The following is a 20292-nucleotide window of genomic DNA, read 5'->3' as shown; positions in this document are numbered from 1 at the left end:
TGAAGTTCAAAAGATACCCTTTATTGGCTAATTTAAGTTATTAAAGGAGAACTGTGGGAGTACTTAAAAAATATATATATACAGGCTTACCTCAGTGTCACAACAACGGTATTACACTGCAGCTGTCCCACAGCCTCTGGAAGTAATTGCATATAAAAAATCTGTCAAGGTGGTTGTACCTAAGTTGATCGATGGATGGACTTGGGTACAGTCAGACTGCCCATAGGCAGTCAAATCTCAGCCAGTTCACTACATCTATGGTCGACTTTAGACCAAGAATTGAGCAATCACATGACTGCTGTCATCAGCCAGCTCTCGATCTACTTGGAGTAAAGTAACTATCAATCGCTGATCTCAGTTCTGCTCTTTCAATGCTCACTGGAGAACCAGGCTAGGGAGAAGGTGAGCCTACTGTCACTCAGGCAGCTGGATGGATCCCTACCACATTGTGAGGGTTCTTCCAAAGCTTTGTGTGGCTCTGCCCCATTAGCTGATAACAGACAATAGCTCACTGTTAGCTGGCTCTGAGTCACATGTATAGTACAGTAAATGTATTCCTGTGACCCTAAAGGTTTAGCTCTACTTCTCTTTTATAGATGCAAGCGTTAAAGTGTTACTAAACCCAGGACCCTGCATTCACTATATCTGGTCTCCCTCAGTACACAGAACATGGAAATGCAATTGTTTTAGGAAATTTAAACTGCTAAATGCCTTTTCTCATCAGCAGTTATAGAAGTCTTGTGACTTCTATCGGTGTTCAGCAGAGCACATGTTAAAGCTTGTACGAGGAGTTTTCTTTCTGCTTTAGGAGGATGCAGAACCCCTGACCTCTGTCTGGACAGTACTGATTGGCCCTGTGCTGATCACATGCACTCTCCCAAGAAAAATAATCCCTCTCTAGCAATACACACCAAAGTGAGCATGTGCAGAGTGTCTCCACACGATATGGCTTATCAGGAAATAAGAGGGGGGTACTATAAGAAGGGGAGGATCAGAGAAATCAGGATCAAATAGCCTTTTTACTCAATGCAGAGGATTAACCCCTTAGGTTCCACAGTGAATATAACAAACATGCTTTACTGCATATACAGACTGATTTTACTGTTGTAGGTTTAGTAACACTAAGAATAATTTAGATCCCCTATGGGATTATACATTTCTAAACGTATAAATCCTGACAAATGGTTGTAAACTATCCTGAAAGCTTGCATTTTTAATAACTTAAGTGCATTCTGTTCATTAAGGTAAAAAACCTTCTGCAATCAACCCCCCTAAATACTTACCTGAGCCTGATCTTGATCCAGCAATGTGTACACGAGCAAGATTTTTCTTCTCCAGTTTACTTTCTCATTGAAAATTTTTATTCTCCAGTTTACTTTTTCATAGAAGATTTTTTTTTTTCATAAAAGAGTTTACTTTTTCATAAAAGATTTTTCTTCTCCAGTTTACCTTTTCATCGAAGATTTTTCTTCTCCAGTTTACTTTTTCATTGTGTACAAGAGCAGTAGCTCTCTCGGCTCTCTCCCTCTTCACTGGACAGAGAGTACGCAGTTGGATAAGCATTGGCTCCTGCTGCTGTTAGTCACAGCCAGTGAGGAGTAGGCGGAGGGTAGGACCAAGCCACGTTCTGTGTGTAATGGACATACAGAGCTGGCTCGGGAGTGAGCAAGCACAAGTGCCCCCATAGCAAGCAGCTTGCTTTGGGGGCACTCGGTGGGGGCCAAGAGTGCTGCTCGATACTCGAGAAGAGGAAGATCAGGGCTGCTCTGTGCAAAACAATTGCACAGAGCAGGTAAGTATGACGTGTGTTCTTTCAAAAAAAATTACTTTTTAGAATCCCTTTAAGTAAATCTCATAGTATAATACATTTCTTTATCTTCCAGATTTTTTTTCTAGTCAGGCCTTGTAAACTTTAGTGAGGCAACCAAAGGTTGCTCAGGACAGGGGTCTTCAGCATCCTTGGAAGCCATTTTAATCATGCATCACAATGAGAAATGATGAAGTGTAAAGTGGAGTAACACATGCCAAGTGGTCAGTTTGCACTGGGATCTGTTGTTATTGGTACCTGTCAGCGTTGTGATGTTCCAAAAATTTTTTTTATTCATATTTAAGATGTTCCCTAAGGACTTATTAAAATCGATTTTAGTCTAATAACTGCAAATGAATATTTAACCAAAGACCCTTGTTACTGTAACAAACCCAAGTAGTACCACTGACAAGGCTGATGCCGGGAATCCTGATTCTTGGCTGAGCCTGCCAGTGTCCTGTGAGCAGAGGGGCTTGATTCCAGGAATCAGGAGAAAGCCGTCATCTCTGTGTCAGCACAGCTGCTCCTAGGCACTTTCATCCTGCAGCATCTTCATCTTATCTGATGTGATCCCTGGAAGTGGGTCACATTTATTCATGTCACTGCAAAGATATTTTCATGCATCTCATAAAGCCACTTCTGTCTAAGTCTGAACATAGGGTACATCTCAGTGACAAGGACAGCCAGACACTTCTGCTACGGTGACTTCATTTAAACAGCATCCTATGCATGTTTGGTGATATACCGCATGTCATTTTTCTGCAGGCAAAAATATTACAGCAGCTTCAATTTTACTTTAGGTACATTTAAATAAACCTACTGTTTCAGCAAATAGTGATAACTATTTTGTCTTTTGAGAAACTGGAGTCATTTTACTCTTAGATTACTGGAGCATATATGAAGCAAAAAAAAAAAAGTCAGACTTTTCATTTGTAAGCATTTTTCCTTTTAAATACAGTGTTCAAAACAACTAAGCAGAAACGAGAAACAGTTTTAGATGAAGAAAAAAAGGCTTCTACACGTTCGCTTTGGTCAAATATGAACAATTCATATGAGGATCATATGATGAAAAATTGCATACAAAGATGTTGCAGAAAAAGCTATAGGTGAAAATGGTTTGTAAGGCCAGAGACACATGCAGCTGAAGTTATGTGCAGCTCATGGCTTTTCCTGTACAGAATACCTAGGTGATCTCCTTCCTTTCCTGAGACTCCCTATTAGTCTTTTAATGTGAAAAATAATCAGTGAGGCAAGAGTGGGAGGATGGTGTAAGTTTGCTTTTTACAGAGAGCGAGTCAAGAGTTGCATATAACTTCAGCTACCTATATCTCTGGATTTATTGATCATTGTAATGTGATGATTTCACTGAAGGTAATCCCTGCTTATCCATGTTTCCATCCTATATTAATAATCAAGGACAATTGTTCTCTCCCAAGCTAGCTGCCATGCAACCCTGTCCCTCTGAATCTCCTTTGTTCACTGCACTCCCCCAATCACGGCTGTGGGCTCACCCAAATGAATTCCTCACATCTTACCGCTTTCCATACAATGTAGGGAATGGTTAAAACAGAAGAGACTTCATAGTGCAACCCAATAAAACTCAAAAAATTATTCTGCAAAATATTGCACTTACATAGATAAGGTGCATAAAGGCAGTATACAGATTCAAAATCCCGCGGTGTCATACCACCGGCCAGAACGTGGTGACGTCACAGAAGACTAAGCCCTTACCTTATTAATGTAACCAGAAATGTTTGCGGATACAACAAAGGCACAACAATAGTTACTGAACTGACATACAGAAACATAGAAAAGTGGCAGCGGAAAAAAAGACCAAGTGATCCTCCAAGTATACCCCAAGTTTGTTTTTTTTTGTGTATAGATCTATGTTTGTCCCAAGCATGTTTGTATCCCCTTACTGTTGATTGACTCACTATCTCTACTGGAAGTCTATTTAAAGCATCAACTATTCTTTCAGTAAAATAATTCTTTCTAAGATATTAGCTTGGAATTTTCCTCCTGCTAGTTTGAGATCATGTCAGCATGTTCTTGATTTTACCTTTATATTGAAAATACTGCCCTCCTGAACCGTAATCACCCCCTTGATGTATTTCGAGGTTTCAGTCATGTCAGCCCTTTCCCTTCTTTCCTCCTGAACATACATATAAAGTTCCTGAGGTCTTTTCTGATATGTTTCGACCTTTATCCCCCGATCACACCGGTGCGATTTGCAAATTGAAATCGCATCTAATGAATGTAAATGTCAGTGTCTTAACGTGTGCGATTTGCTGCAGCATGATTTCTAAAGTCGTTCTTGCATTATTTTTTCTGCCATTTTGTTGCGATTTCACTCACATAGAATACAATGGAAATCGCACTGCAAATTGCAAGAAATTGTTGAAAATCTTCACAAGTAGCAATAAAGTCTGCAGAAATCGCACCTGAAATTGCACACAAATTGTGCAATTTAAATCACAGCGTTGTGACCAGACACAGTATTCTAAATGAAGTCTAACCTGTCGCAAGCGAACACACAGAGATGGACGCGGTTCAACCATTTTGCTCCAACCCTCCATTTTGTTAATTCTCCATGTTCTCCCCTCATTCTCCCCCCCCTCCCCTCTCTGGGAGTCACAGAGACATTTGGCCAGTGTGTGTGTGTGCTGGAGGTGTCGCGGTCGGGCCGGAGCCCAGCAGGGAGCCCAGAGCTATACACCTCTCCCAAGCTAAGCGCCTGGCTGTCTAAGAAAGCTGTGAAGTATAGAACCTCATAAAGGCTAATGCAAGCCTTCCCAGGAGTTCAAAGAGATTCTAGCTAAGCACAGCCCAGATAGCACTTTTTAAATCCAGTGTGAAGGGTTAATTGCGTAATTAACCTGACCCAGTAACAGTCGCTGCCGGTACATAGATTGTGGTCCAATTAGCTGGAAAATCATTTGTGCAGGGTGCAGCTGGGCGTGGCAATGTTACGCATGTGACATCACGGTTTTAGATTGGCCAGTCCTTCGGTCACGAGTTTGGTGAGAAGGTCAGAGGTCTGACGCCTTGTTCGTCACATAACCAAAGACCTATAAATAGGAATCAGGATCTCCTTCCTCCTGCTGGTGATACATTCTGATGTCTATCCTTTGGGCAACTGCAAATCCACTGAAATGTCCAAAAATAAAAATTATGCTAAAGGTATTTTTTTAAAATAACAAACATGTTATACTTACCTGCTCTGTGCAATGGTTTAGCACAGAGTGGCCCTTATCCTACTCTTCTTGGGTCCCTGGCTCCTCCCCTATGCTTGGTTTCCCCCATTGCAAGCACTGGAGCGTGCTCCCTCCTGAGGTTTGTGTGCCCTGCTCCCTCCTCATTGGCTGTGATTGATAGCAGCAGGAGCCATGGCTCCCACTGCTGTCTCTGAGCCAATGAGGAGGAAGAGAGTTAGGAAACTTGCCGCTTTCTTGTCCATCACTAGATTGAGATAGAATGCATGAAGGTAAAAACCTTAAGCTTTTAGAATATACATCAGATTGTTCTCACCAGTTCTGAAGTAGGTAGCCATGTCTATTTAAAATGTGTCCATTTGTAGTGATTGGAAAAGTCTCACAACCTGGACAATGCTACCAGATTGATTAGGTGTAATAGAAGCAGCTGACTGCAGATTGTATACATATGGATACATTATATACTGTAGCTATCACATCAAAGGCATAACTAGAACCTTAAGGGCCCTGGTGCAAGAAACCATAAAGGGTTTGGAGCCCTTCCTACTTATCCCAGGACCCTTTACTCCTGTTTCCGGGCCCTTAATTATGGTCCTGCATCAAATTCCTTTCACATGTTCTGCAGTGATCCCCCTTCCTGCCGACTTGGCCGACTATCTCCATCTCTGCACAGAATGAATGGACGGGAAGTGCTCTGTACCAGTCACTCACTGTGTCCATTCAGAAAAAGAAGGGACCGGTAAATTACATTTACCGGGCCCTTACCCCGCTCTCCATCCTGAAATCATCTTTATGCTTTTGAGATAAAGGACAAAAAGACCTGACTATTGGGTAATTGTCTTAGAATGTACCAAAAATTTACAAAAATTGAATTTGCTACATGGGGAAGTGCCTGTCACATGATAGATAGATAGATAGATTTTTAGATGTATAGTGACTTTGTACCAACTGGTCCTTCAATGATTTGCACCTTTTAAACGTAATCTCGGTAGGGACTGATATACACGGAAACTATGTCATCCGCCTGTAACAGGTAGCAGTATTTCCCCAGAATGCGACATACTGTTCTGTATTGACCAGTGTATTGTGTCATTACTAGTGATGGGCCGAACACCCCTCTGTTCGGTTTGAGATCAAACATTTGATCCTAATGAAAGTTCGACCGTTGACTTCGAATCAGGACAATTCACTAAGCGGTATCTTACTGCATCCGAGTATGTGGTAAGATTCAGCACAGCTACTAAAATACCACATGAGTTATATTATTAGGTTATTCTGTATTTTAGTAGTGAAAACATTCTTTAATATTTCAGCTGTCAGCGGGTTCACCACTGACAGATGAATGTAAAAAGAATTACTGGCAATTTAAAAGAATTGACAAAAAAAAACGAAATCCCCATGTCAACATTTTTTAAAAATGGTGTGGGGGTCCCCCCCAAATTCCTTCCCAGACCCTTATCCGAGCATGCAGCCCAGCAGGTCCAGAAAAGGGGGGGATGAGTGAACGCCACCCCTCCTGAACCTAACCAAGCCACATGCCCTCAAAAGGGGGGGGTGCTTCGGGGCAGGGGGGCTCCCCCCCAAAGCACCTTGTACCCATGTTGATGGGGACAAGGCCCTATTTTCCCCACAATGTGGACAGTGGTTGTGGGGGTCTGCAGGCGGGGGGCTTCTTGCGACCTGGAAGCCCCATTTAACAAGAACATCAAGCCCAACTCTAGTAATCACTCTAGTAGTGGATGGACCTGTATGTGATTTGACCTGGTGGATCAACTGAGATCTGTCAAGGCCTTTAATGGGATTATATGCTTTCTTTAGACAAGACCTACTATAGCATCTCTGTAGGAGGCATATTTGTAGTGAGTTAGCCTCTTCAACAAAATTGGTACAATTAAGTTTGATCCTACTGACTATAGGGGATACTTGAGATAAGTGAACTAGGATGTGAGCTGGCCATGAGAAGAATGGTATTTCCCGACAAGGGTTTTCTAAACAGGAAAGAACCTATATTTCCATCACCATTGATAAAAGTTGTGACATCCAGGAAGGTTGTAGATTTTTGATGACTATTGATGGTAAATTTGAGATTACATTGATTGTCTATCATTTTGGTTAGAAAACTTTGTAATTCTAAATAGATACCGCCCCATATAAACAAAATGTCATCAATGAAGCGATGCAAAGTAATTATATTCCTCCAAGTCCTCCCAGGAAAACAATTCATACTCCCAACCTCCACCCCCCCAACTACAGGTCCGTGCAAGAGGTGGCACAACGGGTTGAGATCACTACCCAATTTGAATCTACAGTATTGTAGATTCAAATATAGTAGGTTCTAATATTCACAATTGTGCTGTGAATATTAGAACCAGAATGTCTGTATATGGCAAATGTTTTTATTATTTTCATGAGCATTTTTTTAATAATATGGATTAATACACATTTTGATTCTTACCTTATATTGCATTATAATCATTGGCACCTAAAAATCAGCACCTCCTTTGGAGCATCTCCTGTCTTGTCTATATACTATAGCTGTTTATTATCCAAGAACATATTTGTCAGTTTAAAAAGTCAGAGATAGGTGGTATAATAGTTGGTACATACGAGCTCTGCCAAGGAATGATTATTAATTAAACCGTGTATGTGTCATTGAAGCATACCCCCTGACCATATTTCTTGTTCATGTTCTGTCTCTTTCAGCCAGTTGGCATTTCCGTTTTACATTTCCTGGGCAGATTAAAACATGAGTGGGAGAATCTGATTCCCTGATAGCTCAACCAATAAAACAAAATAATGTATACAGTCCTGTATCCACAATCCTGTGTCCACAGTTGATCCAGAGGAATAAAAAAAACCCAGCAAAGCATGATTTGATTTGCTTCAACAGGGGAACAAATTCCTTCCTGATTCCCCAAGAGGCAATCGGATTCCCTGGATCAACTTTACCTATAAGTGTTGGTATCCAGTTATATTATGTGCATTTATGAAAGAATCCAGGCCTTTTTTTAAAGCAATCTACTGAGCTGGCCAGAACCAACTCTTGAGGGAGCCTATTCCAAATTTTCAACTTAGCATTTAAATATTGTAGTGATCATGTGACATAAGTGTGTGTATATATAAAGACCCTCTTTCTAGCCTTTCCCTATATCTATCACTAAGCCCTTTTGGATGAACCATGCTAGAGGGGAGGTCCCAAGAACAAGGGCTTTAGTGACTGCTTCAATAAACCAAATCCATGTGATGCTATTGGAGTGCAGAAAATTTCTTTTTGCTTGTTTATGTGTTGGAGAGTGGACTCTTCCCTGATTCATCTTCAACCAGCGCAGAGATCAGAGCAGAAACAATTAGGCTTGGAGAGGAGGAAATTGGCTTACGTATACTCCCATATAACATTTCTGACAGCTCCAGGCAGACAGTTCGTGTCCAGGGCTGCTCATCTGTCCTTAATATCATGTAGTCACTCCATTGATGATTACATGCGAACAGCTGTGAAGCCTGTCATTGATTTGTACAGTCTGAGCAGCCTCTGCTGATTGCAAACACCTGGCAATACCAACCACATGAATACGCTGATTTGGGTGGTATATGGCCTTGGAAAGCTACGTATGTGAATGTGGTCTAAGTTGATTTTTTTTCCCATTGTATTGTACTTTAAATTCTAACTCCATCCAACAGTTTTGTTTAGCGATTTGGATAGAGTGAGTCAGGAATATGTTTCTGCTTGTGATTCCCATTGAAAAGACATTACTTCACTTCCTACTCTTGTGACACCTGTAGAAGAAATGGTGGGAGCAGTTGTCACTGGGACAGGAAGGGTAAAAACATGGTCAGGAGTTCTAAGACTATCCCAATCTATTAAAAATATGTTTTTGTCTGTGTCCAGGCAGGAAGTGCAGGGGAATATTTCCATCGGGGACACACAGATGAAAAAACTTCACAGAGTTTCTAACTACCCACTTCATCCAAAATTTTACAGAGATGTAAGAAATGACAATGGCATAAGGAGCTTTCATGTTGAATAGCCAAGACATGTATGCCTCACCCTTCATAAAATTAATACAGTGGCACCACATCCTGCTGCATTGGGAGATATAGTAATCAGAAGCCCAGGCCAGATAGACAAAGCCAAAGTCCTTAAACCTCAACAGTTTCTTTTTAGAGAGAGGTTTCCTAAAGGCTTCGCTAAGGGGTAAAGGGTGGATGCAAAAAATGGGTGAACCCTTATGTCTACATAGACCCCTAGTCATTGAGATGGGTCTTTACACAACAGCCCCTTTAAAACATTGACCTCTTCATGGCCAAGACCCTTGTAACTTGGCTCTGTGGTGAGGGTATTTTTAGTTATATCTTATCTTGTTCCTGTTCCCCCCAAAGGGGCTACAAATTGGTGAGTATTTTGTACTTGGACACCCAATCAGCTCTCATTGTAGCTGATTTTTTTAATATCTCAGGGGCCATGTACCCCAATGTCCCAGCTAGTCCATACTTTTAAGCGCTTCCAAAGACATTTTCAATAGCAATGCCCAAATCTGTGATTTTCACATAGCCATTACTGGTCAGTAACTCATTACTGAGCTTCACATCACTATGAATGACTCCTTTTACAATGCAAGAAATAGAGACCACAGACTATTTCCACAGTGATACTGTATATCTATCTTGCCACCTTAGCCTTCAGATATCCATTCATGCAAAGCAATTGAAGCAGGGTCCAACCTCTGGCCAGCTCCATTACATAATACAAGTAGCTGTGTGTGGAATGCCCCATGGCAATGAATTAGAAAGTGGCATTCATTTGATAGTTGCAGGATCCTATGCTCAATCATGAGGTGATCTCCACCTATCAGTTGTCTATTTTTATATTTTTACTGCCACCTGTTTCCGTCACACATGATCCGTTGCCAGAAAGACTTTTGCAAAGTTTCCTTCTCCAAGGACAAAATGGAAATTAAATTTGTCAGCAGTCATGGCAGTTTGTCCTCAGGCTGGTAAAGGACTGACTTGAACTCACTTTATCTTCATCTTTATAAGACATGATGACAGCTTTGGGGACTGCAACAGTTAATTTTTCAGCAAGAACTTGGTCTCCTTTCTTCTCCTAGGTTTCTTTCTTCTTTCCAGAGACATGTTTCTCTTGAAATGGTCCTGATACTAAGCCAATGTTTCCCTCAGACCTGAACTTCTGTTTTACACTGGGTTTTGGCACTTTGTAATGTAGATCTCCCTTTTTGCACCCAGTTTCGGGGTGTCGTGTCACTATCTTATCCAGGACCTCATGAATTGCTGCCTTCTTTTGAAGACCTAAACATTGCCTCTAAATCCTTTTTTGGCTGTAGTAAAACTCTGCTGACCTATGATAGCTTGAATCCTCCCCAAGAATTTGTTGCATCTGTGTTTAGTGGTGATTCACACACGTGCGGTGCAGATTGAAGCTCAGGTTTCTCAGCTAATTGACACAGTAGCTGTTCACTGGTTCAGGTCAAGTTTACATCAGGTTCAGGAGAGCATCAGCTCAGGATTTTATCCTGTTCACACATGTTAGGTTTAGAAACGGTTCCCATAGAAGTCAATGTCCTGCAATCCGCACCTGAACCTGACTGCACTGCTCAGAAATCATACATCACACATATAGGAAGCAATGGTATTTCTCATCTCATGCGGATTGGATGCAGTTCAAACCGCATCCAATCCACATATGTGAACGGGCACTTAGTCTTCTGCTCACTGCAGCCTGCACCTTGATTTTCCATTTGGCTTTCTTTCTTTCTTGACGCTGCTTTCACCTGTTTTAAACTGAAGTGATTTTTTAGTCAAAATTTCTGAAAAAAATGAAGCCGTACAGTATTGTTTTTAATAGTAAAAAGAACAAACTGTAAAACATACTTGTCCATATACAGTATGTTTTCATCCCCAGCATTTATTCAGATTCCCTTTTCTCCCCCAACAAAGGAAATACCCATTTATGGAGCAGTATGTGACTTTCTCCCTGTGACAATAAATACAATTTCCTTCACACTTCTACAAACCAACAACTGGAAATTACATCAATAGAATATGCCACCAGCGCAACAAACTTCATGTAGTAAATTCACTGCATCATAAAACCACATCAGCATGCGTTCACTGTTTCATAGCCATGCAGAGGACTCCTTCATCTGAAAATGCTTTAACACAACGATAAGGTCAAGTGACAATCATTTTTAAATCTCATTTGACTCATTTTGATTTAGAAATAAGGATTGTTATTGTTACTCTGGCATGTCAGCTTTGTGAATTGTGCCTCAAATGTTTTATTTAATATTGAATGGAGTAGTGAAGGTTTGGGGCATTTGTTTTGTGTCTGTGTCCCTATTTTGGAGCTTTTCCCTCAGGGAGTGGGATATCTCTGCAATAGGGACACCAATAAACAAAAGCCACGTTTAGTAGAGACTTTTATAAGCTTAAAGGATAAGTTCAGCTTTTATGACATGTTATACTTGTATTCAGGGTGCAATATGTAACATGTTTCTGCTGTCCCCTCTCCCCACATAAAAGGTACTTTCTTGTGTCCTTGCTGGAATTGCTAAGCAGCCAATATGAGGCTTTGTAGCTCCACATACAGGACGAGTGCTAGAGGTATCTGTACTAGTGGTGGAGCTGCCAGTATTGAGTACCGGTGCATTCCGGCTGACGGTTTATTATTTTTCTTACACACATTTTTATTTATTCCACTTGGCTTTGCTTTTCATACATGTGTTTTCTGGACTATCACTAGACTGTTTTCCAGTAAATGACAATTCATGTGAAGCAGTCATGCTTTTATTTTCCTGCCAGTCTTCAATGGTCATTCTGTTCTCACATGGCATGAATAAGGGAGAGATCTCAGCGCACTAATGGCTAATGTCCAGTGTTTTATGTCCATAAGTCCCAATAGAGTCTAGGGCTAGTAACCGCTTCAGATAGCAGCCATTCCAGAGTAAGCCAGCTCTGTATGCAAAAAGAAGAAGAAGAGAGGTGCCATCTGAGTGCAGTATGCAGGAAAAATTTAACGAACCATAATGATAAAACTCACAATGTAAAGAAGTTAAAAAGCCCATCAGTAGACCATTAATGTGTCCTGCAAGGGTCCATCCTGTGGGGAGCTGGCCGCTTAAGATGGTGACAGGATCCCGGGCTGCTGGAGAGAGTAGAGGATCTCACAGTCTCATAGTGAGTGTTAGGCAGAGTCCCAGGCTGCTGGAGGTGATAGTGAATCCAAGGCTCCATCGTCCGACCAGAACCGGAAGTGTCTCTGACCAGAGTGAACCGTAATGATGCAGACGTGACGTCACACAGGAAGAGATGCAGTGATTCCCTATCACCTCCAGCAGCCTGGGACTCTGCCGAACACTCACAAGACTGTGGGATCCTCTACTCTCTCCAGCAGCCCAGGATCCTGTCACTATCATTAGCGGCAAGCTCCCCATGGGATGGACCCTTGCAGGACACAGTAACGTTCTACTGATGGGCTTTTGTAACTTCTTTACACTGTGAGTTTTATCATTGTGGTTCATTACATTTTTCCTGCATACTGCACTCAGAGGGTGCCTCTCTTCTCCTTTTTCTTTTTTCTTCTCACATGGCAGCCTACAATTGTTAGCACAGAGGAGGTACAGCAGAAGAGCAATACACCAGCTTGGCAAATCATCTGAGTATCTGTTTGGGTACTGGATCTTTTCCAGTGTTTTCACATAAAAGAAAAAGCATTTATTAGCTGGATTTCAATGAATTCCAAATGATTGCTGTATGTCTTACTTATGTCTACATTATAATGATATATTATATGCATTTACAGCTCCAGAAGTGCTTGCCCAGAAGCCCTACAGCAAAGCAGTAGACTGCTGGTCTATTGGGGTCATTGCATATATTCTGTAAGTATAGTAACATTCGCATGAAATTGCATTTTCATATGCAGGTGGAAAACACACACATTATTAATTCTTTCTGCCATCTGTCAGAACTGCAAGTGTTCAGTATTATGCTTGTAAGAGTAGCTTCCAATTAAAAACATATCCAACCCACATTTTTTGGAAAGGGTACATAGTTACATAGTTAGTCTGACTGAAAAAAGACAAAAGTCCATCCAGTTCAACCATTAAAAAAAAGTTATAATCCTATACCCACAGTTGATTCAGAGGAAGGCAGAAAAAAACAACAAAGCATGAGTCAATTTGCTCCTGCAGGGGAAAACATTTCCTTCCTGATCCCCCAAGAGGCAATCGGATATTCCCTGGATCAACTTTGCCTATAAATGTTAGTACCCAGTTATATTCTGTGTATCCAAGAAAGAATCCAGGCCTTTTTTGAAGCAATCCACTGAGCTGGCCAGAACCAACTCTTGAGGGAGTCTATTCCACATTTTCACAGCTCTCACTGTGAAGAAACCTTTCTGTCTTTGGAGATTAAATTTCTTTTCCTCCAGACGTAAAGAGTGCCCCCTTGTCCTCTGTGATGACCTCAAGGTGAATAGCTCTACACCGAGTTCACTATATGAACCACTGATGTATTTATACATGTTGATCATATCCCCCCTTAATCTCTTCTCAAGAGAGAATAAATTCAGTTCCTCTAATCTTTCCTCATAGCTGATCTCTTCCATGCCTCTTATCAGTTTGGTTGCCCTTCTCTGTGCTTTCTCTAGTTCCCCAATGTTCTTTTTGTGAATTGGTGCCCAAAACTGAACTGCATATTCCAGATGAGGTCTTACTAATGATTTGTACAGGCGTAATATGATATCTCTCTCTCTCTGGAGTCTATACCTCTTTTAATACAAGAGAGGATTTTGCTCGCTTTAGAAACTGCAGCTTGGCATTGCATGCCATTATTAAGCTTGTGATCTACCAGATTTCCTTGATCCTTCTCCACCATTGATCCCCCCAGTTGTACTCCCCCTCGTATGTATGATGCATGCATATTCTTAGCCCCCAAGTGCATAACCTTACATTTAAGGTTTTGCTCACCTCATAAAAAGAAATCAGATTTGATTGACAACTTCTGTCTTTCATGAATCCATGCTGTCTGTTGCTTAAAATTTCCAGCAAGAACTCCTCTATATGGTATTTTATTAAACTCTCCAGTCTTCCCAACTATAGATGTTAAACTAACATGTCTATAATTACTTTTTGACTCTTTTTAAATATTGGCACCACATTGGCCTTACGCCAATCCAGTGGTACTATGCCAGTCATTAAAGAGTCCCTAAAAATTAGAAACAATAGTTTTGAAATGACAGAGCTCAATTCTTTAAGGACCCGTGTGTGTATGCTATCCGGTTCAAGTGCTTTATTCACCTTTTATTCTGTCTAAATATTTTGGATCATATCAATTGTGAGTCAATGTGGATCATCTGGAGCTGTGTCAATACCATCCCCTTTATGGACAAGAGCTCCCCCATGCTCCTTTGTAGACACAGAGCTGAAGAAGGTATTTAATACATTTTGCCTTCTCTTTGTCCCCAGTCACACACTCTAGATTATTTTGTAAAGGGCTTACATGCTCAGACCGAACCTTTTTACTATTAATATATATATACATATAGGGGTACAGAATGTTTGTTTTTTATGTATTTTCTTGGGGATTTCCCTTTATTTTCTGTCCTAACAGGAACTGAGCGGAAATCTCTTCTAAATGAAGGGAAATCCCTCTTGTTAATGGAACAGCTGTGCCCTTGGAAGATTTCCCCCACCTTCTCTTCTGGTGACAACTTTTGTATTTTGGCTTTGCTATCACTCTATCTCTTGGGCAGTGGTCAACGGGACAGTTATGGTTAGATAACGTGATGTGCCCCAGAGGGATCACAGACAACAGTAAGGGAAAAATATACTTGGAAAGTTAATTGGGCCAGGCTTTGTATAGATGGGTCCCCAACTTGCCTTTGGCTGCTTTCACACTGATCCGTTTTTCTTCCGCAAAAGCAGAAGAAAAACATGTGACCATGTATTCATATGGGACTCTTCACGCTGATCTGTTGTGGGTCCGGTGCATTTTTTTAAATACTGCTTGCTGTATTTTTGGTGCAGGTTTGGTGCAGTAAAAACAAAAATATGCACCAAAAACACACCTCCCCATTGAAATCAATGGAAAATGCTGCACCTGCATTGCCTTTTGGGTGCGGTTTTTGAGTCACATGTCCTATAAAAAAACTCACTGCAAATGTGGCAAAAAGGTATATGCGGTTTTGTCTTGTGTTTGCCGCGGATCAGTCTGAAAGTAGCATTACTTAAAGGAGTCTAGTCACCGTTTACACTTTTTGGAGATCCTCATTTCAAATACACATCTGCTGCTCCTAGCATAATCAGTTAGTTATACATGACAACTTCTTGCATCTTTGCTATATTGATTGTATAGAATAGGTAGGCCCTCATATTACATAGTTTTGGTGAACCTCAAGTTGATATTACAGCACACATATTAAAGCAGAACTTTACTCAGTAAGTGAATTACAATCATTCTCTCCCTGCCCCCCAGACTGTAACTGAGTTGTAGGGTTTTTGTGGGGGGGGACAGAGGGAATGTCAGTACCTGCTCCCACTTCCTCATTCTTCACTTAGGCGAGAATGACATTGTCCTGCTCCACCTCCCTCCCAACCTGCAGCCTCCTGGGACATACCATGTGACCCAGGAGGCTGCAGGACCAGTGTTCCTGCACTGCCTGACCTTGCACATCTGCAGAGGGGAGCCAGTTGTGAATAATTACCTCCCAAACGCTTGACACGGGTAAATGTGTGTAACCGCAGTACACACTTTTAAAAGCGTCTGCGTTTTTTTGGTCAAAACACTAATGGCTTCTAGGAGAGGTAAAATTAAATGTCAGTGTGCATGAGACCTAACAAGGAACGTTTTGCCTTTCCACACATGACACTGATTTAAATACTAAAGCCTTACTAGACTGCATATTAAAGTTCCTACAGAGACCATTATAATGGTATAAATGGTTGATAAGTACAATATTGTATGGACATGTGGGCGTTACATGAGGAAAACAGGCTATATTAGAAGCAGCTGAGCATCAGCCATTACCGGAGATTTAACACACACTGCAGTCCAAGAATACACTTATCAGACTTGCATCAGTGCCAGTTAGTAATGAGTAATAATTACCTCCAGACCGCTTTGTTTCGGTTATTGTAGTTGCTGTCAAATAGTGAATTGGAAAAAAATGTTAGGAGAATTATTTATCATTCATGATGTTTTCTGTTTTATGAGAAAAGTCTAAATTTTGCAGATTGCTGTAAAATTCTCACTGTTGGCCCAACTAGTGTGGAAAACTATCATTCAGCATTTTACATTGTAACAATTTATAGTTTTTAGATAAATTCATAGCATTGATTGCAGGAGTACAAGGCTCTAGTTAGGTACAAGGCATAGCTGCATGAGGGGATCTGGATGGAATCCTCACTCACCAGATCCGGAATCCCCCAAAAAGTGTAAAAACAAAAAAAGGAAAATAAATACACTGTGTGTGTCTGTTTGTGTGTGTGTATATATATATATATATATATATATATATATATATATATATATATATATATAATTTTATTTTTTTATTTATTTTTCTATATATACTGTTTAAATGTGTGTGTCTATATATATATATATATATATATATATATATATATATATATATATATATATATATACACACAGTATATATTTTTTTCTATTTCCTTACACTTTTTATGGGGTTCCAGATCTAGTGAGCGAGGATTTCATCCAGATCCCCTCATGCAGCAGCTATGCGGCAGCTATGTGTTGGCACAATTTGTGTGTGTGTGTGTATGTATATATGTATATATATATATATACACACACACAATTTCTTACAAACACTTTTTAGCTTACTAGGCTCAAACGGGTGCATAAGGGCTCATTCACACTTGACTTCTAACTCTTGCAAAACACCCCTATAGCGTTTTTAACGCTCCCCAAACGCCCTATGCATGGTTTTGAGCCGTTGGCCAAGCGTTAAAACAGCACCACAAACGCCTATAATGAAGTTAAATGATATTGCGCTCCGCAAATGCCTCGACACCACACCGCAAACACCTGAGAGGCGTTTGAGGAGCGGCACCATAGACTTGAATGTGAGGCTTCAACTCCTGACTCGACATGAGGCGCCAGTTTTGCCGGGACGCAACACTAACGCTTCAGTGTGAACAGCACCGTGTGCTGCCATGTGCAGAATTTTTGAGAAGCATTAAAAACACTTCCCAAATGCCTGTCTGACACCTGCTGACAAAGCTAGTGTGAACTGAGCCTTAGACACAAAAATATTATTACAGTTTATCTAAAGTTAAAATATTTCATTTCTAGTTTTGGCTTGAAAAGGAATTGATACCTCTGTCAAGGTGTTTTTTTTTGTTTGCTGTCATTACCCCATGGGGGAGATGTACATTTTACTTTCTGTCCTGAGGATGAAGAAGGGTATTTACTACTTGCAAACAACAAGGTTTGAATATGAATAGGATTTGAATATGCTTTAAGGTTTTTGTACCTGTACTGTATTAATGTTATTTTTACCCTTTTTAGCCTCTGTGGATATCCACCTTTCTATGATGAAAATGACTCCAAGCTCTTTGAACAGATACTAAAGGCAGATTATGAATTTGATTCACCATATTGGGATGACATTTCAGATTCAGGTATGTTCCCTACCATGCTATGTTTATTTTTTTTTTATATATTTTTGTCAATTCAAAATTCTGAAACCCAAACATATCTAAATACTAATTTAAAGCGGTTGTAAACCTCAGACATGAAATATGAACAAAGCATATCCCTCTGTAGTGTGTACCTGTCTCAATCCAGAGCACTAAGTGTAATTTCTGTCAGCTGCTCCTTCCTCTGCTATCTGCATGAGTCACGTCTGACAGGTTTTCACTGTGCATTGTAAGCTTCTCAAAGTGTGAACTAGAATCTGCAGAAAGTCTGACAAAGTCCATCTCATTTCCCTGGCCTGCCCCTTTTTTTCATAGAATTTTAGTCATTTTAATTATTGAGGCTTACCATCCCGTATTGGCATTACCTAGGGTAGTATGCATGCCAATGTAGCCTGGATAGGAACTCCCACTCCTTCAGACTAACATCCACCTTCATTGATATTTGTATAACTCCTCCAAAGAGCCAGCCTACTGCTTGCCTTAGGGCCAAGGACTTTTGATTGGGGTAGTGAGGCAGGGTGCTGTGATGTTTCAGGGAGCTATGTACAGCACCCTGCCAGTCTCCTCCCCTCCCTCTTTCCCACAAGTCATGATCTGCCTGCATTACATATAGAAGCACAAAGACCCAGTGATTATGTCATTAAAGCTAAAATGAGGTATGTAATAAAAAGTCAAATGTTTTATTACAAATTTCATTAGCATGTTGATAAGAGGGAAAGCAGACTAAACTTCAACTTTAAGGGGTTGATTTACTAAAACTGGTGCACTCAGAATCTGCTGCAGCTCTACATGCAGTCGGTTTCTAACTTTAGCTTGCTCAGTTAACCACTTGCCCTCCCAAGGATTTACATCCCCATCCTTACCAGCTAATTTTTTCCGATACGGCGCTGAATTACTTTAACTGGCAATTGCGCAGCCATGCAACGCTGTACATAAAGGACATTTTTGTAATTTTTCCCCCACAAATAAAGATTTCTTTTGGTTATATTTGATCGTCTGTGCATTTTTACTTTTTGTGCACTAAACAAAAAAAAAAAGAGAATTTTGAAAAGAAAAAAAAAGCAATATTTTTGCCTTTTTTGCTATAAAACATATCCAATAAAAAATGTTTAAAAAAATCAAATTTCTTCATAAATTTAGGACAATATTTATTCTGCTACATGTCTGTGCTAAACAAATCCCAATACATGTAAATTAATTGGTTTGCATGAAAGTTATAGCATCTACAAATGACAGGTATATATACTGGAATTTTTTTTTATACTAGTAATGGCAGCAATCACTGACTTATAGCGGGACTGCGGCGGGCATTCTGACACTAAGGGTGTGCGGGTGGGGAACTGACTAACTGCCACTGACATCCCCAGTGACACTAATACAGTGATCAGTGCTAACAAAAAGCAATTACACTGTACTAATGACACTGGGCAGGAAGGGGTTAACATCTGGGGCGATCAACGGGTTAAAAGTGTGCTGTGTGTGTTTTTACTGTGTGCACTGTGTTGTGTTTTACTAGGGAGACATGCTGTTTTGTATCTCTCTGGCATGCAGAAAGATACAAAGCAGCATGTCCATGCTGACAGGAGAGGGACCTGTGTTTACACACAGGTCTCTCCCCTGTCAGCTTTGCCCGACGATCACCGAGTGCTGGCCAGGAATCGCCGGCCGGGACCCGGTGATTGACATCTCTAGCCGCCAATAGGGCCATGTGTAGGGCAGCGCATGCGTGCCCCCTACCCGGAAATGCAAATCACGTATATATGTGATTTTTGCACAGCCCTGCCACCCTGTAACAGTACTTCTGCTATAGGGTGGAGGGCAAGTAGTTAAGCTTTGACAGTAAAACCTGGAAGCTGGATGGATTCTATGCAGAATTGCATCAGATTTTACACTCTCCAGCTATAGTAAATAACCCCCTACGTGTCTTCTTCCCCATTCCAGCGATCTTCACTCTTCCCTACACCACACAGTGTTTTGGGTTTCACTACACGCCTGTGTAGACCTCTGGAAAAGGCAGTGACTCAAACACATGAACAGGAAATTGGATTAATAGACCATTATGCATGCAACAGTATAGAGAAGCCGCTTAGTTGCCATGGTTGCAAGGAAGCAACACTTTTTTTTTTAAATTGTAGTTGTTTGCATTGCAAAGGAGAGGTCATTTAAAAATATATATTACACTGTGGCTTGTGTAGCAATTTTATGTATACAGGCGTACCTTAGTTTACGAATTTAATTTGTACTGCGGGACTTTTCGTATTGCGAAAAATTCGTAAACCGAAACAGTTTCCCATTGGAATGCATTGAAAACCAATTAATCCATTCTGGAGGTCAGAAAAAAGTTTAAAAAAAGTATTTTCTGTTCAAATCTCTTTATAAAATGCACTTTAAAGGCATAAATACTGTACAGGGACATGATTAAAAATTAATTCGTAAATGCTTTGAAAACCAATTAATCCGTTCCGGAGGTCAGAAAAAAGTTAAAAAAAAGTTTTATCTGTTAAAAACTCTTTACAAAGTGCACTTTAAAGGCAAAAAGGGACATGATTTAAAAAAAAAATGTAAATGCATTGAAAACCAGTTAATCCGTTCA

The 20292-nt window shown here is 40.5% G+C and overlaps 1 protein-coding gene and 1 pseudogene across 1 annotated transcript in view; one reads left to right on the top strand and one right to left on the bottom strand.

Annotated features, from left to right (window-relative positions):
- The window catches only part of CAMK1D (calcium/calmodulin dependent protein kinase ID), a 356591-nt gene that overhangs the window by 303595 nt on the left and 32704 nt on the right, over positions 1-20292 (top strand). Inside the window, exons 6-7 of the mRNA XM_089686269.1 lie at positions 12836-12911; positions 17569-17681. Of these exons, the coding sequence (XP_089542395.1) occupies positions 12836-12911; positions 17569-17681 (189 nt within the window). The remainder of the gene's footprint in view (positions 1-12835; positions 12912-17568; positions 17682-20292) is intronic.
- Positions 9400-9990, bottom strand: LOC149472989 (protein kinase C-like 2; annotated as a pseudogene).

Source organism: Staurois parvus, unplaced genomic scaffold (assembly GCF_062004578.1).
Source record: "Staurois parvus isolate SC_StPar_1 unplaced genomic scaffold, SC_StPar_1.0 ptg000019l, whole genome shotgun sequence".
Classification (NCBI taxonomy): domain Eukaryota; kingdom Metazoa; phylum Chordata; class Amphibia; order Anura; family Ranidae; genus Staurois; species Staurois parvus.
This window is presented reverse-complemented; position numbering and strand designations above follow the sequence as displayed.